The 23,155-nt window shown below is 50.1% G+C and overlaps 10 protein-coding genes across 10 annotated transcripts; 6 read left to right on the forward strand and 4 right to left on the reverse strand.

Annotated features, from left to right (window-relative positions):
- Positions 1-78: 78 nt before the first annotated feature.
- On the forward strand, positions 79-2,679 carry B9G98_03160 (Guanine nucleotide exchange factor LTE1; the record flags this gene model as incomplete). The annotated part of the gene is made up of 1 exon (XM_024809717.1): positions 79-2,679. One exon carries the CDS (start codon positions 79-81, stop codon positions 2,677-2,679), a length of 2,601 nt encoding a protein of 866 aa, XP_024665485.1.
- Positions 2,680-2,820: 141 nt separating this feature from the next.
- On the forward strand, positions 2,821-3,705 carry B9G98_03161 (Protein MAK16; the record flags this gene model as incomplete). Its single annotated transcript, XM_024809718.1, has 1 exon — positions 2,821-3,705. The coding sequence occupies one exon, from the start codon at positions 2,821-2,823 to the stop codon at positions 3,703-3,705; it is 885 nt and encodes a 294-aa protein (XP_024665486.1).
- Positions 3,706-3,828: 123 nt separating this feature from the next.
- B9G98_03162 (SYP1) lies at positions 3,829-6,336 on the reverse strand (the record flags this gene model as incomplete). The annotated part of the gene is made up of 1 exon (XM_024809719.1): positions 3,829-6,336. One exon carries the CDS (start codon positions 6,334-6,336, stop codon positions 3,829-3,831), a length of 2,508 nt encoding a protein of 835 aa, XP_024665487.1.
- Positions 6,337-6,535: 199 nt separating this feature from the next.
- B9G98_03163 (Mitosis inhibitor protein kinase wee1) lies at positions 6,536-8,908 on the reverse strand (the record flags this gene model as incomplete). The annotated part of the gene is made up of 1 exon (XM_024809720.1): positions 6,536-8,908. The coding sequence occupies one exon, from the start codon at positions 8,906-8,908 to the stop codon at positions 6,536-6,538; it is 2,373 nt and encodes a 790-aa protein (XP_024665488.1).
- A 1,742-nt stretch (positions 8,909-10,650) lies between these two features.
- On the reverse strand, positions 10,651-10,929 carry B9G98_03164 (60S ribosomal protein L43; the record flags this gene model as incomplete). Its single annotated transcript, XM_024809721.1, has 1 exon — positions 10,651-10,929. One exon carries the CDS (start codon positions 10,927-10,929, stop codon positions 10,651-10,653), a length of 279 nt encoding a protein of 92 aa, XP_024665489.1.
- A 369-nt stretch (positions 10,930-11,298) lies between these two features.
- Positions 11,299-15,060, forward strand: B9G98_03165 (putative phospholipid-transporting ATPase DRS2; the record flags this gene model as incomplete). The annotated part of the gene is made up of 1 exon (XM_024809722.1): positions 11,299-15,060. The coding sequence occupies one exon, from the start codon at positions 11,299-11,301 to the stop codon at positions 15,058-15,060; it is 3,762 nt and encodes a 1,253-aa protein (XP_024665490.1).
- An 851-nt stretch (positions 15,061-15,911) lies between these two features.
- Positions 15,912-16,694, forward strand: B9G98_03166 (Ammonia transport outward protein 2; the record flags this gene model as incomplete). Its single annotated transcript, XM_024809723.1, has 1 exon — positions 15,912-16,694. The coding sequence occupies one exon, from the start codon at positions 15,912-15,914 to the stop codon at positions 16,692-16,694; it is 783 nt and encodes a 260-aa protein (XP_024665491.1).
- A 1,510-nt stretch (positions 16,695-18,204) lies between these two features.
- B9G98_03167 (Ammonia transport outward protein 2) lies at positions 18,205-18,999 on the forward strand (the record flags this gene model as incomplete). The annotated part of the gene is made up of 1 exon (XM_024809724.1): positions 18,205-18,999. The coding sequence occupies one exon, from the start codon at positions 18,205-18,207 to the stop codon at positions 18,997-18,999; it is 795 nt and encodes a 264-aa protein (XP_024665492.1).
- A 232-nt stretch (positions 19,000-19,231) lies between these two features.
- On the forward strand, positions 19,232-19,789 carry B9G98_03168 (hypothetical protein; the record flags this gene model as incomplete). The annotated part of the gene is made up of 1 exon (XM_024809725.1): positions 19,232-19,789. The coding sequence occupies one exon, from the start codon at positions 19,232-19,234 to the stop codon at positions 19,787-19,789; it is 558 nt and encodes a 185-aa protein (XP_024665493.1).
- A 401-nt stretch (positions 19,790-20,190) lies between these two features.
- Positions 20,191-21,009, reverse strand: B9G98_03169 (hypothetical protein; the record flags this gene model as incomplete). The annotated part of the gene is made up of 1 exon (XM_024809726.1): positions 20,191-21,009. The coding sequence occupies one exon, from the start codon at positions 21,007-21,009 to the stop codon at positions 20,191-20,193; it is 819 nt and encodes a 272-aa protein (XP_024665494.1).
- Between the last annotated feature and the right edge of the window lie 2,146 nt (positions 21,010-23,155).

A 23,155-nucleotide genomic window follows, 5' to 3' on the forward strand; every position in this document is an offset into this window, starting at 1 on the left:
GTATATTTTGTTCGCTTGTGAGATTAGGGTTCAGCGAATCAACATTCCAGCACCTCTGGGCATCGAAACGTTTATTTAATGGATAGTGCTGTTGATAACAGCTCTAGGCTGTTCGAAACAGACACTAGCGTGTTCGAGGAGTACACGCCTTCGTCACAGGACCTCTCATCTCCCCTGGACTTGAATCATTTGGTTTGCTACCTCACGGCCCACACTGTGATCGACTACACGGCTATATCCGACTTCTTTTTAACTTATCGCTTGTTCTCTTCCCCAAATACAGTGCTCAAGCTCTTATTCTCTCGACTAGAGTGGGCGGCGCGCGTAAGTTACACGAAAAGTCGCGCAGATTCCGAGGTTGGTCGCGACGTGGCTGTGCGTACTTTCGTCGTCATTCGTCATTGGATTCTCAACTATTTTGTGGACGACTTCTTGCCTGACTTGGATCTTCGCCAATTAATGGCCTATGCTCTGAACACACTCTCGCTGGTTCCCCAAGTTACCGAATCCCCACACCTCACCCATATCATCAAACAACTCAAACGTTGTTGGCTGGGTGAGCTAGCTTTGCATTGGACTACCCATAATAATAGTTCTGAGGCACCAGAAGACCTCCCTGTGTATGCTGGTGGCCCCTATGGCTTTGATACACCAAGCCTATCGGCGGCGGAAAGACGGCTCACCCTGTTGAGCTTTTATAAGGAGCCCATCGAACCCATCGCGGTTACAGTTGATACAAAACAGCATGGCAGTCTACTCAATGGTGGTATTCTTGTCGATAACGATGTTGAGGTCTCGAAGATTAAAAACTCGACTCTGAAACCTTCAACCCCTGCGCGGCGGCATTTTTTCAGAAGACGGCATGAGCAACAACCTCCCGAAGATATTGTTCTGGAGAACAAGGTTGATGTGCTAGCTTTACAAGTAATCAAGGATTTGAATGCCATGTTGAGATGGAAGGTCTCGAGATCAATAGTGCGTGACCGTTCATTTATTTCGCATATCACCCAGGCCCGCCTTTCAGACTCGACCATCGGCAGATTCAGAGCTTCGCGAGCTTCGAGTATCTCAACTATTCGGCAGCCTAAAAGAGACAAAACTTCAGACACTTTGGATATTGCTACGGCCTTGGTTAATACGTCATCCGAGAGCGACGAGGACGATCGCAAACTTGGCGCGAAACCCCTGGCTTTAAACGAAAACCATGACGCTGAAATTGCTAATTTGCGGCGCTCTGCACCATGTTGGAACGCTGATGGTGGTGGTCTGCAGGCGTTAGATATTGAGAGGGTTTCATACAACGGCTCGTTGAGCACTCTCAGCACGCTCAGCCGAAACAGTACAAGTTCATACGACGACGAACCAGAGACCAAGCCATTCTCATACGAGCATACATTTTCATGTGCAAATCCTGAAGCGTTTGAAAGCGCCGTGGAAGTTTCGCCCTTCAAACCTGCCCACCAGCAAACTCCCGATCGGGACGATGGTGAAGACGAATTCCACGACACAGAAAGCATGCTCGGAGATTTTCTCGGGAACAATAGTGAGGGCGGTAGCGACATCTCACTCCTATCCGAACAAAGCATTGGAGGAATGGCGCCCTGTCCAGGGTTCAACGCTGAAATCGCGGCTGAACTTGCTGCTATTCCTGATGAGAGCACACACGAGGACGCGCTTATCATTGCACTCCGGAAGCTTGAAGGAACATATGAGCCGGTTGTCAAGCCAAGCCAACGCACCGAGGCCATAACGGAGTCGCAACTGTTTCAAAGTGCCTTTGCGTCAACAAACAACCTCAGCTCTGCGGCTGCTGACAACGACGACGCTGTATCGGTGCGTAGTTTAGCAATTGGCGCCGCTCCTTCAATTATTTCCAATATTGCATCCGAAGCTCTTGACGAGTCCGGTCGAAACGTTTTGGATCGCTCACGCCATGCCCCATTCATTCTCGCCATGACCCCCGAGGATATTTATCAGCAGATGACATTAATTGAAAGAGACGCGCTTGAGCAAGTAGACTGGAAGGTTCTGGTTGATGTATCCTGGCCCAAACGGCCTCTCCCAACCTACTCTTGGCTGCAACTGTTGGCGACCCGCCCCCCACAAGGTATCGAAGTGGTAATTGCCCGATTCAACCTGGTCGTGAACTGGGTTCGCAGCGAAATCATTCTATGTCTAACCCCCACACTGAAGGCTCAGTCCATAATCAGATTCATTCAGATTGCCTACATGAGCTATAAGGGTCAGAATATGGCAACCCTGATGCAAATAGTTCTGGGACTCACGAACCGAGTAATAGAACGCGAATCGGCGGCATGGAACCTTGTTCCTAAAAAGGAACGCCGTATTCTTGACCGTCTCAAGACAATCACCTCCGTCGACAAGAACTTTAGTCGGCTAAGAGCCGAACACTCTCGGTTCGATTTCAGCAGGGGCTGTATTCCATTCACCGGCATCTATCTATCCGACCTGGAGCACAACAACCAGAGGCCTACATTTAATGACAAAGGTGAGATTGTGTTCTCCAAATTCCAAATGACTGCATCGGTTATTCGATCGTATCTCCAATGCATCGAGTGGGCCAAGAACTACAACCTCAAAACCAACCCTAGTCTGCTCTCAAAGTGTCTCTATCTACAGTCCCTGTCCCAGCAAGACTTTGATCTGCTGGAAGCATAGTAGCATTCTTTTCTTCTTTAATTATGTATTTTTATTTCTCATCTCAAAATACCCCGAGCATCCATTTCGAGGGTTTGGGCAGCATACCTCCCAGGTAATTTTTTTTTCGCCAATTGGAAATTTTTTTTACTAAGGGCATCAATGGCATCGTGCTCGGACGATATCATTTGGCAGGTGATAAACCACCAATTCTGTGCCTTTAAGCTCACGACAGCTCAGAAGGATAGTTTCTGTCGGAACGAGTATAATGTTAACGGTGTTTGCAGCCGGCTAACCTGTCCTCTTGCCAATGCAAAGTACGCTACGATTCGAAACGTCGACGGCCGGATCTATCTGTATATGAAGACTGCTGAACGACAGCATATGCCGAATAAATGGTGGGAGCGTATCAAGCTTTCGAAGAATTACGCCACTGCTTTGGAGCAGATCGACCAGCACCTGATCTACTGGTCGCCCTTCCTGATTGATAAGTGCAAGCAACGTTTGACCCGGTTGGTGCAGGTAGCCAATGCTGAAAGACGGCTTGCACTCAAGGAGCAAGAGAGGCAATACACACATGTGGCGCCCAAGATCCGTCGGCGTGAACAAACGAGAGAACGGAAGGCATTGACGGCAGCCAAGCTCGAAAGAGCTATTGAGAAAGAGCTTTTGGACCGTCTTAAGAGCGGAGCATACGGAGACCAGCCACTCAATGTTGATGAGAAGATTTGGAGCAAGGTTCTTAGAGGTGTTGAAGACAAGGACGGCGAGGAAGCCGACGTCAATGAAGAGCACGAGGAAGAAGAAGAGGAAGAGAGCGACGTTGGAGAGATCGAGTATGTCGAGGATGACGACGAAGATGTTGTCGACATGGAAGATCTCGAAAAATGGCTGCAGGGCAGCGACGTTTCCGACCAAGGTGAACAGTCCAGCGACGATAGCGATGAGGGCGATAACGACGACGACAAGAAGCGTCCGGCCAAAAAGCTTCGTGGGCACGTGGAAATCGAGTACGAGCAAGAAAACTTGGTCGATGCCGCTCGCTAATTTCATACTTTCTATTGCTGTTTTTTTGTTTTGGTTTCGAAATAAATCATCCTGCTATATATTATCAATCAATTAGAGTTTCTAAGTAAAGAGCCCAGAAATGGGCTCTATCCCTGAAATTTTTCAAGCAAGCGATGAAGCGGTGTATCTGCTCACAAACAATTGGGCATTCGATGGTACAGCTGTCCACTCGCCTGAGCTTGGGTTCTGCTGAAGGGAGCGAAGGGCAGGATCCGAGTTCGTGACCGAGAAACGGACCTCGATTCCGCCCGGGGCCTCTTCAGCACGGCTTTCAGTAGCAAGCTGGCAGAGCAAACGCTCTACTTGCCCGCGCTTCAACTGAACAGGTCCAGCAAATCTCCAAGTGACTCGCTGTTTCTCCTGGCTGAATGTGGCAATAGGTTTTGATTGCGCCGACGTAGCATGGCCACCTGTGACCATAACGGCAACCACTAAATTGTCGATAGTCACAGAGTCATGAGGATAACTCTCTGGCAGCGAGTACGACAGCATCAAACGAGCTTGGTTTTCACTGTTTCGCCAGGCCGGCGTGAAAATTATCGGCACTTTCTCCGGCAACTGACCAGTGTATTTAGCAAGGGTTACAGTTTGTCCGGCAAACATCGACGTATCAACCTCGTAGAGTCCTTGGTTGGTTGGGTTCAAGTAGGGGGCGTTGGGCACCAAGGTCTGAGCATTCTCGCTACCATCCAACCGGACAACAGTTCGAACAGGAGCACCGTTGCAAGCGCCATTAATTTCACCGCTAATGTGAACCTCAGAAATAGTTCCGTCGACGATCTTCGCTGTGAGTGTTTCCTTAACAGTGACTACCAGGCCCTGAACGGTGGGAAGAGCAGGGTGCGACGAAGTGACATCACCGGTGAAAGCCCGTTGAAGACCTGCAGACCGACGAGTGCTTCCGGTACGAGAAAAGTTAGGCGCATGGCCCATTCCGTCCTGGTCGAACGAAGCCACTGACGTTGTGGAGATATCGGCGGCAGTCGCACCAGTGGCAACTGGCTGTGCAGGTGCTTCTGACGGAGCTCCTGCAGGTGGTGCCGACTGGAATGGCTGCTGAGCAGGTGCGGGCTTCGAAGGCTCCGGAACAGCATGAAGAGCAGCAGCAGTATTGATGGAGGCCGCAGCGCTTGTGAAAACCGGCGAGCTCTGCATCATAGAAGGAGACTCCTCCATAACAGGGTGGAATACATTACCCGTGGTTCGCTGTGATTCAAACGTGGGCTGGAATTGCTGGGCTGGGGTGAAGAATTCCTCTTGGTCGGGGGACCCGTTCAAGGGAGTAGAGACCTTTGGGTTGAGTACCATACTCTCCCGTTGTGTAGCTTCAACACCTGTAAACAGTGCGGACTGAATGTCTCGCCGACGTCGATTAGAAGAAGGTGGCCCAGAGACCGATACACCGACCAAGTCTTCCTGAGAAGCGGCTTTTGGAGCCTCTTGACCAGGATAGTGGAAAGGTGAGTCAAAAGGTGGCGACTGCGAGGGTGGGGGGGCTTGCATTTGTTGGTGCAAATGCAAAGGAACTGCGTGGTTTGGCGGAAGGTGGCTAGCCGACTGGTTCACACGCTGAGGAGGCGGGGCCGGAGGTGGAACTCTTCCGTTAGAAGTGGAGGGCTCAGAAGCCGGGCCAGATCTAATGTCTGTGTTTCGTCGATTGTTCACAGGCAGAGGGTCTGTATGAGACTGTTGAGGAACACTGGAAGTACGTGAACGTGTGGGTTCGGGCTCATACTCAGCGCCCTCCTGGAAGGAGGAGTTGATAGAGGCCGCACGCCGAAGCTCAAGGTTATTGTTCTTGTGCTTGCGACGACCAAAAAGCGACCCGACCTTGGCTCTGATTCCAGAATGTTTGGGGGCATCCTCGTTGGTAGATTGGTTACTACGCAAGGATTGAAGCGAAGCTTGTCGCCTTGAAGTGTGAGAGGTTGTTGCTGAGGAGGTCGCACGAGTCCGTTCAGGCTCAGCAACAGCGGCACCAGCAACAATCTGGGCAATATACGACTCGATATCCTCTTGGGGCTCGAAAGCAAGGAGCTCACGAAGACCCTTCTCGCTTGCTTTAGACAAAGCCTGGCCCTCGTCGGCGACAAGGGTCTGGAACTTCAACAGGCTCTCCTTGATAGTAACAAGACGAGCAAGGTCTGCTCGCTGAATAGAGTCGACTTTCTCCTCATTCACGCGGTCATTGCTTAGACTGGCGCCTTTCAACGCCGACTCGGCAGGCGTCCAGCCACTCGCTAAGAAATCGACCAAGGGCTGCTTGACCTCTACGCGAACGCGCGAGCCTAGCATGCTGGAGAGTCTCGCAATCTCTACGGCCATGGATGCACAGCCATTCCAGGCAGTAGCTAGGGTTCCCAAGTCGGTGTCCGGGATAGAGATGCGGCGTAGCATGCGCTCCATTTCTTGAGCGTAGGCCTCATTCACCTGAGCAAAATGCTCCATCCAGTCAACAATGTTATCTGTGGTTTTACGGCCCGTATTAATACGGTGCCGAAGCAGGTCCGTCGCCGTGCCGGGAATATGGCCGGACAACGCTGCGGAGTATTTCATTCTGGGTGACAAATCCTGACTGCCCAGTCTGGCTATACCTTCAAGACCGTGCATGGCTGTGTGGGGTAAGGGCAGGCAACCGGCCATGCAAGAAAATCTGTGCCAACGGCAAGATAAAGTAGAAGGAGAGAAAAAAAATAACATTACAGATAATATCATAATAAATTAAATTAAGGTACAGGAGGGAGAAGAGTGGAGACGCCGAGTGACATCGAAAAGATTAATAGATAATAGTACAAGAGCCCAGCTCTTTTTAACGCACCCGACTGGCTTCACTGTCGGAACCAGGCTCTGGTCCGAACTCTCCTTCCCAAACTACTGCCCCGGCAGTGCGACGCTCGTCTACAAGGCGGACCTCTGGTGCGTTAAGAATGTCGCGCGCGCTTGGTCGCCGGGCGGGGTCCGGCTGAAGCATTGTGGCTACGATGCGATCCAAGGCTCGACGGCCGTCAACCATAAAGTAGGGTGCCCACACCGGGGGCTCAGGGGCGCCCTCACGATTGGCAATTGTCAAATCGCCAGAGCTCAGCCGTCCAGCGTCGCTGAGATCGCCCGATCTGAGTTTGTGCCAGTGAATGCCGTTGTCAGGCAGGACAATATTTGCAGCAATCTCGACCATCATGAGCCCGAGTGAGAATATATCTGCCGGCTTTGAATAGAAGCGGTCAGCCAAGATTTCTGGCGCAATATATTCGCGGTCTCCTTCACGGTCGAGGTCTAGGCTGGCAGGGAAGTTGGTGGCCATTCCGAAATCTCCAATCTTGAGCACACCAGCAAACGTGACAAATATGTTGGCTGGCTTCAGATCGAGGTGCAAAACATCGTGTGAGTGAATGTATCTGAGTCCGTGGGACAGCTCGGTGAGAATTTTCCAAACTCGCCATTCATCGAGACGACCAACCCGTCCGCTCTCTGATAAGAACGTGGCCAGGTTTCCGTTTTCAGCCCACTCGGTGGCGATGTACAAATGGCGGTCGGCTTCCCACCAATCCAACATTTGGACCACATTTTCCGCATCCTCGTCCTCCTCTGCAGGATGAGAGAGCCGCTGCAAGATTTGCACTTCTTCCATACGTACCTTTCGGGTCCGTGTGCCGCTGAACGGTTTTTTGGTGCGTTTGATAGCCAGCTTGAGATTGGGTTTGTCCGGCGGAGTAGCTAGATACACCACCGAGAACTCTCCCTCGCCTAACAGGCTCACCTTGTCAAATCGTTCGACAAGCAGCTCGTCCATAGGTTTAGGATCAACCATGCTCGACTCGTTACAACTGCTTTCGAACCCAACGCTCATATTTGCCCGTAAGGGTGTTTGTGTTAAAAGTGGGACTGATTCGTCTCGGGCAAAGTTGGGCATAGGCGGCATTGGTGGAACCGTCTCGTTGATAGCATGAATCGGGGTCAAGGTTTCCGTGCTCTCGCCAAATATGTTTTTGCTGACGCGAATAGTTAGCGGGCGTCTTCGGCCTCGAGCCGGCTGGGAATTGGTTGACTCCATAGACGACGAACCAACTAGAGCCGGTTCTTCGTCTTGAGGAGCAATTTCTGGCGTGCAGGGCGACCCTAGCTCGCTAGAAGTCAATGAGCGTTCATTTTCATAATCAAATTCGTCTTCAAATGATGTATCGTTCGTAGATAGGTCCAGGGTATCCTCAAACCGGCTCGGGTCATGTGCAGAGAGCTGGCTTGCCTCGCCCACATGGTTCCACATTCGCGAAGAGAACCCAGGTGTAATTGTAGACGCATCACTCAATTGTCGGCGGGAAGGGGCAGGTGTGGATGTAAACATTGGTTCGATCGGTGTCGGGGTTGACGGAGTCTCGGGACCAAGGCTGAATCTGCGGATCGAATCAGGCAGCGACTCGGTTGTTTGCTCAGCAGAGGTTTTATCGTACTTGCTAAGCGAAGCTTGTCTTCGGAACCCGAACAGAGATCGGTTGCTCGATTTGAAAGATGTGTTAGAGCTGCCTGTATTACCGTATCCTGGGGTTTTCTTTCGGGGCGTCTCCGGAGGTGCCTTCACGGGGGAGGAGGTTTGCGGCAAGTCTCGTTTGGACATGAGTCCACTGGACATGAACGCTGTTTGAAGTGGCTTGACTTCTCGATAAGAATCGTCTGGTGTGAGAAAGCGCCCCGATGTGTTCCTTTCGCAAGCCATTGGGGTGTGGCCCAGCCCACCCTTGCCGCGGCCTATCGACAACGAGGGGAACGGGCGGTGTCGGGCAGAACCTAAATATATGGGAGTCGGAGAGCTCAAAGGACGAGGGAGTGTGCCAGCAGACCCGTGGATTGGTGAAATAGTCGACCTTCGTGCCGGGGTGGCCGCCGCAACCGTTGGGCCTCGTAGCCGTGGTTTCGAAAAGTCTTCGTGTTGACTGTGGGTTTCAAAAGGGTGGGGCCGTTTTAATTGTGCGGTCCGCGGAGCAGTCTTTGAGAATTCTGAGGGCCCCGTGGAGGCCGCTTCTTCAAGATTGAACAACCCCGCTGACCGGCGGAGGTAGCCGCCTCGCGAGACCGGTGCGGAGCCCAGACGTTTGCCAGCTGGTATCAGGGGTTCATTGAGATCTCGCGACCGCAACGTGCGGTGAGCTGATGGAGAAGTATCAAAATATGACGGTGGTGACCCCATAGAAACGCGTTCTGGTGAGTTGGGGGGATTTGAATTAAGAGAGCTTCCAACGCGATCGAAACAAAAAGAAACGTCGGAGGACCCGTCAGGAGAGGTATTGTTGGAATCTAATATATCTCGACTCTCCTCTGTGCGATTCTTAGTCCACGGGCTTGCGTCCAAGAAGATTCGGCGGTTTCGCTCAGTGTGTAATTTACCCGGCCTATACTGGCAGTGAAGGTTAGGACGCGTTCGTGGCGTGAGAGTTGTTTTCGAGTGATTACGTTTCTTGGTTGCCATAGTAACTGGCTTGGTCACGAGGGGTATATAGTGGGTATTATTGTTAAAGCGGGGTCTTAGTGGGGTATTGAAGCCCGGTTGGGTTCGCGGCCTGGCTTAACGGAAAAGGAATGGAGAGGGTGGGACCGGAAAACGAAGGCTTTGAGGGCAATCAGAATATCTGTCGCGCTCTGCAGATCTGGAGAAACCTTTTATGGCTTCAAGAGACACTTTTCGTCAACGACGAATCAGACTTATATATGCATATATCTGCTTTTTCAAATTTCCCTTTTCAGCATTGTGCCATGCAACAGCCACTCGGGTTGCAGTGCGTGGTGCAGATCACCAACTGATAAGATACGTATATGCACCCCTACGAGGAATTGACCTGATATTGAGTGTATCTGCTGCTTTTTTATTATTATTACACTACTTGGCTTTGTTTCAATGATATATATCCGCGGCAAAAGAAGTATCCTGTTGTGATTGGGGCAAGGGTGATGTACAGTTCAAACCTGCGACAAATCTCTATGCAGCGTCGAGATTTTCAGAAAGCATATTCTGTTTTATACCATTTGCTAGAAACTATTGTTGTAGCATGAATACAGGTGTTTTACCCGGTGGTTATGCACTGAAATCTGCTGCTATCCGCATGATTGTACACCTACGCCATAACCGTTACCTATGAGTCCAACTCGACACGGCTTTTCTGCATACTGTGCCGACTTATCCATTCGGTTTCCATTATCACCTGATCGAAATTTTCATCGTTCAGAGGATTTCTTGAAGTCAGAATTCCCCATAGCATACTGCCTTCACACTGGTGTTTCAGACACTGTGTGAAGACAAACTGTCTGGGGTCATTTATCTACGTTTTCTGGCTAGCATGTGTAATTTATCGGTGAAAGATTTTACACCCCTCATGCAAGTCAAATTTTCAGGCGTTACTCTTTGCAGAAGCAGATATGTCGACTGAGTCAGGTATGTCACGCGTGCGGGGTGGTTCGGAACGGCCGAGATAAATCCGCCGCGAACACTCGTTTCATGTAGCTTGTTTGTTTTGGTAGAGGTTCCCAGATTGCAACCACTGCGCCCTGGCGCGGCTCCGAAAGCATGCCAAAATCGATACCCTCGCACCCACCAGCAGACAATTACGAAACCGCTGGTCATGTTATTGACATGGCAAACATTGTTCACTAGCTTCGTGAACGGTTTAAAAACGTCAACTCAAACATACAAGTCCTTTGCTAGCACTGTGCATAGAGGGCAAAGTGTAATTTTGGGCTGAAATTTCTAAGCAGCTAACACTAGATGGAAACTAAAAGAGTTCAACCCTTTTCGGATATTTGATTGCTACGTAGTAGACATTTTTCGTGCATAATATGATCTTCGAACTAGTCAGGACCCATTATGAGTACATGTTGGCCCACAGAGATCTGACAGTCCAAAGCCTTGATAAAAGGGAAACCAAAGGTAAAATTAATTTACGCGTCAGCCAATTCACGCAGACGACGGATAGTCGAGCGGACGGTAGTGGCAGCAGCGGTGGTCAAGGAGTAAGCACCACCGGCGACGGTCTTCTTGCACGAGTTGCAGTGCCAGATACCAGTAGCCTCACGGCGGACGGTCTTCTTACCGCAGAAAGCACAGTCGTAGCGGGCATGAGCGCTCTGCTCAAGCTTACGGCACTGACGACGCAGAGAAGAGCCGTAGCGGACACCGTAACGGCCGGAAATGCCAACCTTCTTAGTACGACGAGCCATTGTTGTATAGAGGGAACGAATCGATGCGAGTTAGAGTCTAATGGACCTTGGGTTGAATAATCAAAGCCCTAAGCCCTAGACCCTAGTTTAACTTAGTATTATGGCTGACTAATGCTGGCTCAGAGGGAGGTTCCCCCCCTCCCTTGGCTCACATGTGGATCGGCTTAGCTAAATGTCGATATAGCTATTTTTTCCACTGTCAAGAATAATGCGCATTTGGCGCTCCATATTGGGCCAAAAAACTCACGACTGGTAGACACATTAACTAATATAGTAGCCACCCCCAATGTATCTTAAAACCCCGCACGCTGGATGTTCCTCCTCTTATAACCCTTCTGACGCGACTGACAAATCTTGACGTTACGGGTTATGCCTGGGGACGACGGGTGGCTAATTGATATCCCTCAAGACAATGAGAGGCAATCGCAACCATCAGAAGCTCGGCAACAGCAACGGACTGACCCGTTCGATCCGTTCGAGCCCGCTCAGCCGAGCGTATCGAATCCTTTCGAGGACAACTTAATGCATGAGCTGGACGACTTGGATGAGCAGGGACGAGCCGCGCTGGCAGAGGCTGATGGCGGCTGGACATCGCGTATAAATCCATTTGGAAACTCCTATAAGCATATGAACCAAGAAACACCCGGTGCGTTACCGGAGACGCCGGAATCGCAAAAGCCTAGGGAGTTTGACCTCCGCGGCTGGTGGAGCCGTTTGCGCAGGGGCCGTCGAGAAAAAGCCCACCAAGGACCGCGAATGATTTATTTCAATGATCCAGCAGAGCAGCGAGTATTCCGAGGAAACTACATTTCAACTACAAAGTACAATGTTGCGACGTTTCTGCCCAAGTTTTTATTTGAACAGTTTTCCAAGTACGCAAACTTGTTTTTTTTGTGTACCGCATTGATTCAGCAGGTTCCGCACGTATCGCCAACCAACCGGTATACCACAATTGGAACGCTGATGATTGTGCTGTTGGTTTCTGCCGTTAAAGAGTTGATTGAGGATTTCAAGCGAGCTGCTGCGGACAGAGAGCTGAACAACAGCAAGACTCTGGTTTTGAATGCCATCACACAGGAGTTTGATAACAAGAGATGGGTTGATGTGAAAGTTGGCGATATTGTGAGGGTGGAAAGCGAGCTGCCGATGCCGGCAGACTTGGTCCTTTTGTCCAGTTCTGAACCGGAAGGTTTGTGCTATATTGAGACATCGAACTTGGATGGCGAAACCAATTTGAAAATCAAACAAGGCTCGCCAGCAACTGCTCACCTCACTGACTCTCGTTCACTTGCACAGATGCACGGCCGCATTCAGAGTGAACAGCCCAACTCTAGCTTGTACACCTATGAAGGCACGCTAGAGCTTGATGGCCAGTCTAAGGTGGCCTTAGCGCCTGATCAACTTCTTCTTCGTGGTACGTCACTGCGAAACACCCCGTGGATTCATGGTGTTGTTATTTTCACAGGTCATGAAACCAAACTCATGCGCAATGCCACAGCTACACCTATCAAGCGAACTGCGGTTGAGCATATGATCAACCTGCAAATTATTTTCCTATTTACAATTTTGATCGTGATGTCGGTGCTGTCTTCCCTGGGTAATATTATTAAAATGCACCAATGGCGGAAAAGTATGTGGTATTTGCAGCTGGGCTCTGCGTCAATAACCAGCACATTTTTCCTTGATTTGCTCACATATTGGATTCTCTTTTCCAATTTAGTGCCCATTTCCCTCTTTGTGACTGTAGAGATTATCAAGTTCTACCAGGCATTCCTCATCTCCAACGATTTGGAAATGTACTACGAGCCTACGGATACTCCAGCCGTGTGCCGTACATCGAGTTTGGTGGAAGAACTGGGACAGATCCAGTACATCTTTAGTGATAAAACGGGCACACTCACTCGCAATATCATGGAGTTCAAAGCATGCACCATCGCTGGCCGCATCTATTCCAAGGAGATTCCCGAAGACAAGCGCTACTCTACAGATGACGATGGCAACCGTTTTTATGATTTCGAGCAGCTACGTAAAGATCTCCGTCACCCCGATTGGACTGACGGGATTGCAAACTTTTTCACTTTGCTGGCCGTCTGCCATACAGTTATTCCTGAGGTTTTGGAAGACCACACCATCAAGTACCAAGCTTCTTCACCTGACGAGGGTGCCCTAGTTGAGGGAGCAGCAGAGCAAGGATTCAAGTTCACTGTTCGCCGTCCTAACAGCCTGACGATTGAAGTCAATGGGCGAGAGGCTGAATATGAACTTCTTAATATCTGTGAGTTCAACTCCACCCGTAAGCGTATGTCTGCGATCCTTCGTTGTCCTGATAATAGGATTCGGTTGTTTTGCAAAGGTGCTGATACCGTCATTTATGAGCGTCTTGCCCCCGAGACGGAAGACGGAGAGTATGTTCGCCAGCAAACTACCAACAGTCTTGAGAGTTTTGCTAGCGAAGGTCTCCGCACACTCTGTTTGGCATGGCGTGAAATCAGTGAAGCAGAGTATGAAGAGTGGGCTCACCAGTACGATGAAGCGGCCACTAGCATGGAGGATCGCAGCGAGAAGCTCGATGCGGTTGCTGAGCTTATCGAAACGGACCTGGAGCTTCTAGGTGCGACAGCGATTGAGGACAAGCTGCAGGAAGGTGTGCCTGAAACCATACACTTGCTACAAGATGCAGGAATCAAGATTTGGGTGCTCACGGGCGATCGTCAGGAAACAGCCATCAACATTGGTATGTCTTGTAAGCTGCTGGCAGAGGATATGAATTTGTTGATTGTGAATGAGAGTGATGCGGCAGGAGTTGCCGACAACATTTCCCGCAAGCTCGAGCTCATCCGGTCAAGCGAGGCGAGCAATGCCGACTTTGAGACGTTGGCGCTGGTGATTGACGGTGTTTCGCTTGGCTATGCACTGACACCAGAGATTGAAAAAGACTTTTTGGACCTCTCTGTGATGTGCAAGGCCGTAATCTGCTGCCGGGTGTCACCGCTGCAAAAGGCCATGGTGGTGAAGCTGGTCAAGCGGCACCTCAAGGCACTTTTGCTGGCTATTGGTGACGGTGCGAATGATGTGTCCATGATTCAGGCAGCACACGTCGGTGTTGGTATTTCCGGGATGGAGGGCCAGCAAGCAGCCCGGTCGGCTGACATTTCCATCGGCCAGTTCCGCTACTTACAGCGTCTGCTACTCGTACATGGGTCGTGGAGCTACAACCGGCTCAGTCGAGCGATTCTGTACTCGTTTTACAAGAACATTGCCCTGTATTTGACGCAGTTCTGGTATGTTTTCTACAACGGATTCTCGGGTATGTCTATCTACGAGTCGTGGACGGTCACATTCTACAATGTGATTTGCACAGCACTGCCGCCGTTTGCTCTGGGCATCATGGACCAGTTTGTTTCTGCTCGCCTGCTCCTTCGATACCCGCAGCTGTACAAACTTGGTCAAAAGGGTGCGTTTTTGAACGTGACGGCGTTTTGGCAGTGGATCTGCAACGGCATCTACCACTCGATTATTATTTTCTTCTTCTCTGTCGGGGCATACCACTGGTCCAACACTCTGCCTGATGGCCGTATTGCCGACCACTGGACATGGGGTACTGCAGCGTTTACGGCATGTGTATTGACCGTTTTGGGAAAGGCTGCATTGGTCACCAACACCTGGACAAGGTTCACGCTGCTGGCGGTTCCTGGCTCGTTTTTGGTCTGGTTAGGCTTTTTCCCTGCATATGCCGAAATTGCCCCCAAGGCCCATGTGTCAATCGAGTACCGCGGTGTTCTCCGCTCTTTGTACCCTACTGCGGTATTTTGGGCAATGACCCTGCTCATCGCCATGGCATGCCTGATCCGGGACATTGCTTGGAAATACTTCAACCGAATGTACCGGCCTCGAGCCTACCATTATGTTCAAGAAATTCAATCCTACAACATCGCTGACCACCAGCCGCGGATGGATCAGTTCCAGCGGGCGATTCGCAAAGTCAGACAAGTCCAGCGAATGCGCAAGCAGCGCGGCTATGCCTTCTCACAGGCTGATGAAGGTATTGACAAAGTCATTAGAACATACGATACAAGTGTTGCTCGTGACCAGTCGGGACAGCTCCGTCCTGCAACGTCCTCGGTCGCCTGATTTTTTTCGGTTGGTTGCCTTAGAAATCATACAATGCATGACCTTGCATGTGGCACTGTGTATCTGAAATCTGTGGTGTGACTAAATTGAAGCGATCCTATTATAGTGAAACACTGGTATATAATCTACTGAACACTTCAAATATTCTCCTGGATAATTTTTTTCCATGAATTGACGGGCGGCTTCCCCGGACCCGGACGAGGTTGTTTTCGTTTGTTTGTTTTTTTCTATTTTTTTTGTAGCCCTTTTGAGGGCATTGCTTCCTGCGCAGTGCTAGCGTGATATTTTGGCCGCATATGGGCATCCTCGTCATGCAGCTGTTCTCGTCATGTGCGTGCGGCAGCGAATGTTTTTTTTTTTCTCTCCGCCTTATTGGTTTAGTTATATCCGGCCCTACTTGCCAATATTGATCAAGATTTTTCAGTGGGCCTACTTCACATAGATGCGCTGTCCGTATGACAATGATGTGCTATGTAAAATGCCAAACAAATGCTCGCTCATGCCGCTCACTGTGGAGGACGTGATTACAGTTTGCTGCCCACTGGATGTGTACGCGGTAGAGCGCACAATGCACAGGCGCTTATAGCAATAACTTAGTGTATATCTGCCAGACGCATATGGTAGGACGCTATATGATACTGTGATATATTTTGCAAAGCGGCCCATTTTACTTAGAGACTGTTTGTTTAGCGGAGGTGAATTATTCCCCATAAATACTGCCGGGTTGCCTCTAACCACCGACTTGACGCACCTCTTGCATGGTACAGAAAGTAGTAAACAGGCAAGAAGTCATTTATAAAAGAGTAGACACCCCAGCGCATTAGTTGTTTAATCCAAACTTTTAATTCTTAATGAGCTACGAAGAACCAGTTATCAATGATCACGAGAGTGCCATCGGCACCCCCAAGGATCATAACGATGGTTATGTTACCATCGGTCGCACCCGTGTGCCCATCGAGGACGTCCTCACCGCATATGGTGGCAACCTGAACCCGGGCATTGCTGCTCCATCAACCCACAGGTTCGCTAACCCCACTCCTGTCGGTCTTGGTGGATTTGCCATGTGTCTGTTTGCCTGGTCTATCGGCAACTTCCAGGGTTTCGGTATCTTGGTTCCTAATGCCATTGTTACCCTTGCCATCTTCTACGGTGGTGTTACCCAGCTTTTGGCCGCCATGTGGGAGATTGCTGTTGAAAACACCTTTGGTGCCGTTACATTGTCGGGCTATGCCTCGTTCTGGCTCTCGTGGGGTGCTCTTAACATCCCCTGGTTCGGTGTTGGTCAGGCTTATGCTGCTGTTGAGAACGGTCCCCGTATGATGCAGAAGTATGTTGGCTTCTACTTCCTGTGCTGGTGCATTTTCAGCGCTGGTCTCTGCACCTGCACCGTGAAGAGTACCTTCCCCATGTTTGCCATGTTCTTCCTTTTGTTTGTTACCTTCCTTTTGCTTGCTATTGGCTCTCTTACTCCTACCGAGGGCTGCAACAAAGCCGGTGGTATCGTTGGCATCATCGCCGGCGTTATTGCATGGTATATTACTTTTGCTGGTATCGCTACCAAGGAGAACTCTTATGTTACTGTTCGTCCTATTTACATGCCCGGCAGCATCCACGGCAAGAGTTACAAGGCTTGAGCTTTTTTACCCCAATTTTCTTGCAAGATTAGATTAATTCTGTTAATTACGATTTCCAACGTACTATTTTGTAGTTGAAATATCTATACCACTTTCTTTGACTCCCTTCATGATTCAAATGTGGATTGCATTCTTTCTACATTTTTGCAGCTCCGCTTGTCACCGCTTTGAGTGTATCAGAGTGGGCATGCACTCGTTTGAGTAAATTTTACAGCAGACCGCTGCGGCTGACCAGCCACAAGAGGGCTGCAGAAAGCGACGAGCGAGGGCGCGCGCAGGTGCAAGTAAGCTCTGAGTGAAACTGCAACCAGTATAGCCCCAGTAGGGAGATTTTTGTGTAAAAGTGTCAGGCACGGCGGATTCGAGCGGCGGCTGTGGAAGCTCCATTTTCACAAATTTTTCACCGTCAGCAGGTCCAGCTTCAGCATGCTGCAGGCTGTCTTTTCGACATTGCCCAGGCGACGACCTGACAAACGTAATTTTTTATCCGCCAACACTAAACCCAGGGCTAATAATCTGACCTGGATTTAGATTCCCCCTCCCAACACTCGCGCTTTGACTGACCCGGAATAGGGAGCAAGACCACATCTGGGAAAGATCGACAGTGTCCTAAGCGGGATGCCAAAACAGTTGCTTGCCCTAATAGCGTCTCCGGTGCCATAGTTTGTACTCGATAATTATTTATATGAAAAGCAATTTGCCAAGATCCCAAGAACTTGTTTGAGCGTCTCACCTCCCTCGCCGAACCAGAACGCACAAGATGAGGAGTTTGTTGCCGTATATGGCGCAGCTCCGCTTGCATTAAACCTATTTAGGTAAAATCCCTCTCCGGTAGAATAGATGTCTAAAATGAAAACTCGTGGGTAGTAGGTGTGCTAAAATGCCGTTAAATATATTATATATGTTTCAAGGTTCAGCATGCAGACCGATGATTGACCTAATAATCTTTCTGTTTTACATTTTCCGTGAGTAGCCTCGAATAGCCGAGATCTTCAGCCCACCGCTTGGTTGAGGCCGGTCCCACTGAAGATGCGCCGAGGCTATTCGAACATTGGCTAGTTAAATACGTACTGACATTTACAATGCGCATTGTAGACGGTTTATGATTACAACCTCATCTTATTTCTCCGACAAGATTGGTTTTCTTTCCACCCCCGTTTGCGGGGTATACATGTAATAGCTGTTGCTTGCGTGTTTTGTGCAGAAAACTGCGTCGTGCGCTGCCCCAATGACTTGGCCGTGGGGCAGCGGAAATTGAACATTTGTAGGTAGTAATAGGGTGTGTGTGCGCATAACAAAGGGTCTTACTTGGAAAAACAGTGTTTTACCAGTGGGTCACCGTTTTTCTACCTCGGCCGCGAATTCGCTAGACACCATTTACTCACTCATTGCTGTTCATGTGCCTAACCCCACTTGTGCCTTTGGACGGCCTAACCCTCGATCCACTCAAATTTTCTTTATAAGAGCAGTCACTGGCAGAGGCGTTCCTCATCATAGCCACAACTACGTTATGAGTTACGAAGAGCCTGCTATACACAACGACCAAGAAAGCGTGATTGGAACCAACGCTAAGGACTCGAGTGACGCCGCCTACATCACCATCGGCCGCACCCGTGTGCCTATTGAGGATGTCCTCACTGCCTACGCCGGTACTTTGAACCCCGGTATTGCCGCCCCTTCGACCCATAGATTCGCCAACCCGACCCCCGTTGGTCTAGGTGGCTTTGCCATGACCACCTTTTGTCTGTCGATTGCCAATTTCCAGGGCTTTGGCATCAAACTGCCTAACGCAATTGTTCCCCTTGCCGTCTTCTATGGGGGTCTTACCCAGCTTTTGGCAGGCATGTGGGAGATTGCCGTCGAGAATACCTTTGGTGCTGTCGCTCTCTCTGGATACGGCTCCTTCTGGCTTTCGTGGGCTTGCATCAACATTCCGTGGTTCGGAGTTTCTCAGGCTTATGCCGCTGTTGACGATGGCCCACGTATGATGCAGAAGTTTGTCGGTTTTTACTTGCTTGCCTGGTGCATCTTCACCACCGGTATGTGCGTCTGTACCGTCAAATCTACCCTCGCCTTCTTCGCCATGTTCTTCCTTCTTTCGGTAACTTTCCTTCTTTTGGCCATCGGCGAGCTGTGTCCTTCCGAGGGTGCCACAAAGGCCGGAGGTATCGTAGGTATTATTGTGGGTGTTATTGCCTGGTACAATACATTTGCTGGTGTGGCCACCAAGGAGAACTCATATATCACGGTCCGCCCCATCTACTTACCAGGCAGTGCTGGCTTTACCAAGCTCAAATCCGCTTGAGCAATTTTGTTTTTCTTCAGCTATTTCCCCTTTTGTTCTAGTTATCATAGCCGTTTGGTCCGGTTTATTTAGTCAATTTAATTTCCCATAGTAAACGCTGCACGAATCTAGGGCCGCATGCCGGAAAAAATATGATCCCCTTTCTCAGATCAAGACGATTTTGTGCTGATCCGTCGATCCTGTGCTGACTCAGATCTTGACCCAGGGCAGCAGCGGGCGCTGAGCAAAGCCTATGGCCAACTTGGACGACTGTCTTACCTATTCCAATTGGGTGCCTCTGTCCTGCTCGGCAGTAGAATTGCTGCAGCCTCGACGTCACTCATTGGAGCAGGGACCGTCGACTGTCCTTTTCTGGGCAAACCACCCTATCCGGTACGTCTACCTCGCGGGAAGTGTCTGCAATCTGAAATTCTACTCGACGAAACAAGACAAGCGCAGAGTGGAGTTCGAGCTCGATGATGGCACGGGTCCGGCCGCTCCCGTATTAATTTTTCAGGCAGATGAAATACCCTGTGACGAGTCACAGTTTGTTGAAGTTTACGGGTCGCTCAGCGTCTATCATAAGCGGACCGGGGTCATAGCAATTGACGTGAGAGTGTGTCCGCCGAATTTGACACGGGAAATAGACCTCAAGTTCGAAGCCCTACGAGTGCAAACCGAGCTCTTGGCTAGATCTGACCCCTTGCCTGCTTTGGAGCCGGCCGGAGCGAGTCGCGGATTCGTTTCTTTAAGCAGGCTTCCAAGTGAGATGTCGGCTCATCCCAAATTTCGCCTAATTGATTCTATTTAACACATCCAGGGACACCAATACGTTTCCCGCTAATTTTTTCTGCTAAGTTCCTACGGTAGCAACCGTCTATAATCCAGCTATCGCTCTTGGCAGGTCCTGGGTAAAGGACACTTACCCCAACCGCCGGGTGGTAGGGGCGACGCTTCCCCTCTCGGTATGCATGATATGCATGGGCCCAAGTTCATCATCGTCGCGGCCCGCATACAGGGCAAACCGCCCCATTTGGGAAGGCGATGGTGCGATTGGCAGGGTTGCTTTGGTGGGGGTTGGAATTTCAGCCTCGGAAGAGCTAGCTGCTTTGTAGAGATAGCAGGATGAACGTAGATAAAAGTGAAAGCGAAGGTCGAAGAAATATTACGTTAATTCAAAAAAGTTCTTTAAAGTACTAGGATTAAAACTGCTTAAAGGAGCATAGCAACGACACCAGCGACGGCGGCACCAAGACCCATGGCCTTGCCGGCAGCACCGTTAGAGGGAGCGACCTCAGTGCAGGTGGGGCAGACAGTGGAGACGAGGGTGGAGGTGGCGACAGCGGGGCCAGTACCGTTGGAGGAGGCAGCAGCAGAGGAGGCAGCAGCACCAGAGCTGGCAGGAGCAGCAGAGGAGGCAGCAGCACCAGAGCTAGCAGGGGCAGCAGAAGAAGCAGCGGCAGAGCCGGAGCCGGAACCACCACCGGGGCAAGAGGGCACGGAGGGGAAGGAGCCGGCGTCGACGCTGTAAGCACCGGCAGCACTCTTGAAAGCACCAGCAAGGTTGTTGACGAGCGCAGTGGCAGAAGAGTAGACAGCGCAATCAGCATCGGAGGGGATGGCAGAAACAGCGCTGGAAGCAATCTGTCCAGAGGGGCCAACAAGGGCCTTGATGTCACCACCAACAATGCTGCCAGCACCGACGGCGTTGAAGTCAGCGGCCTTGGAGCTCAAGTCACCGAGGAGGCCCTGAATGGCGCCAACCAGGGAGCTGAGTTCACCAACCAGGGTCTGAGCCTCAGAGGCAGAGACGGAGCTGGGGACGGCGCTCTGCAAAGCAAGGACGGCCTCAGACAGAGGAGCAAAAGACTCCTGGATGATGAGGGCCTTGGGGAGACCGTCAGCAGAGCTCCAGCCCTTGACAAGGCTGTCGAGCAGCTCAACATTGGACTGAACGGCTGAGATGGAGGCGCCAACATCAGCGGCGGCGATGGCGAGGAGAGCGGCAGCAACGAAAGTAGAAGAGTACATTGGAACGAGTGGTTGTAGATGGCATTTGATAGATATGATTCTTTTATAATGTGCGGATCGCCCTAGCCCTACGTAGCTACCCCACTTGTTTTGGTTCGCTGCAGCCGCAGCCTTTGTCTGTAAAGCGTAAAGCCCCGGACAAGACGGCCCCAAACGATCCGGCGGCATGTTTGACAGTTTGCACAGCCAGGTAGGAGCCTTCTGCCCGGAAAAATGCTCTATTGTGTGTTTCGTGCTCTAATGCAGTTTAGTGTCATTGTTGCCGTCCACTACGACTTCATTGCTGGTCGATTGAGACCTCTTTCCCTTTTCGGACGCTGTATGCAGTAATCAGACACTGCATACTTCAATGCAACCATTCGGCCCCCGATCACCTAGGGGTAATGTGGGTCTTGTTACTTGTTTCTAAATTTGGATTCATTGACTATTTGCTCCTTTATCGCTGTTTTTGTTTCCCCGTCTTTGTGCTCCTCAGATTGGCTTGCACCTTATCTGGTTGGGAGTCACGGGGTATTTGATGTCCGTACCAGAGACATGCAACAAATAACCCCACTTTGCACCTCTGACAAATTTCTACCCTATCCTTGCGGTCTGTTATGTAACAGGCTATGAAGGGTTCTAAAAATATGTATGTACAATAGCCGATTGCGGATGTGTAAACAATATCATGTTTATTGCTCACCTTTTACTACAATAATCCCGGTGTCTTCTGTTCACAGCTCTCCCACGTGCGTCCCACCTCTGGAACCCTCATTTACGTGCATGTCCAATTGCTGCAACACCCTCAGAGCCCCGGGTGTTGGCACTGACTTTTGCTGCAACAATTACGGCTCTGCATCGGTGGTATCAAATCCTGTGAGGGTGGGCAACTAAGGCGGAATGTGATTTTTTGGGAAGCAGGCAGCCCACGAAACATGCACGGATGTTTCTATCCAAAAATGTCCGAAACCCATTCAAACCATAACCGTTCAATTATATTTTGCTTTTCCAGCTCTTGAACCTTGCTCTCTGTACACGTCTGGCATTTCCTGTCTGCACTCTGACTACTCATGGCTGCAAACTAGGCTTTTGCTTGACTTTTTTTTCGCTCACTACCTGCATCCTACACAACTCCTATACAAGGTGCCTCTACCACGGCTAACTAGATGGAACTAATCGATGCTGCAGTTTCCCCTCAGTGGAATCGCGTGCCCCACCTGAGCCCCTGCATCTAACTACCGATAGCTTGCCTGGCTAGTAATGTTTTCAAAATAGACTTTGGTTGGTGGTTTGATCGGGTTTGGCCCATTGTATGTTTCCCCAACCAACATTTTCCGTTAGGGTCTGTGCTTCTAGCTGTACACTGCACCACGCTCGCCGTGATCCCTCTGCGTGTTTTTGGGAGCCCACTGCGAGTCACGTACGCGATCGCGGTCCCTACCCGGCTCCTTCGGCTACATTCCTTGGTTGCAACACTCTGTATGAAATAGTTTTGGTTGTAGATACTTGGCTGCCGCTCTAGCACCGAACGCGTGTCTCCTTCTGGGCCACACGCTGCTCATAGCAATGCAGCCGCGCTTGTGGGTCAGGTCCTAGGCATGTTGCTGTAGGGTATGTGCCCAACACCAAGAATGCGATGGATACCTCTTCGATTCGAGAATTTTCGCTCGCTATTTGTTTTTTTTTTTATTGGTATACTCTCCGTGTGTAGAGTATGCTGCAGATAGATATCTGATTGCTCTTTCTAGATTAATTATTTCCTGTCGTGCACTACAGGTTTCGGAATTTTTTCTTATTTTTCACTTTTCATCGTACGAAACGTAATTAGGATCTACACGGTGGTTTCAGAGTCTAATTAACCCGCGCCGCAGATGCTTTGCATTCATCTCGCCAACTCCAGATGTGCACCGAACGGCATTCTATAATATATGTATAGAAATATCTCTAGAAAAATAGACAGGAAACCGTCGACAATAGAATTCTAATACAGAGATCCCTTCACGCATCTCCACTGCACCGATCGATTCTCTAACGGTCTTGGCATGTAGCCGAACCTCGGCTCAAAAAATGAGAAACCATGCATTGTATACTATTCCATATATTTCATATATTTTGATATAGTTCATATGTTTGATATAACCCATAAAACACCGATAAAAAATAAACT

The sequence above is a fragment of the Wickerhamiella sorbophila genome (assembly GCF_002251995.1).
Source record: "Wickerhamiella sorbophila strain DS02 chromosome Unknown contig3, whole genome shotgun sequence".
NCBI lineage: Eukaryota > Fungi > Ascomycota > Dipodascomycetes > Dipodascales > Trichomonascaceae > Wickerhamiella > Wickerhamiella sorbophila.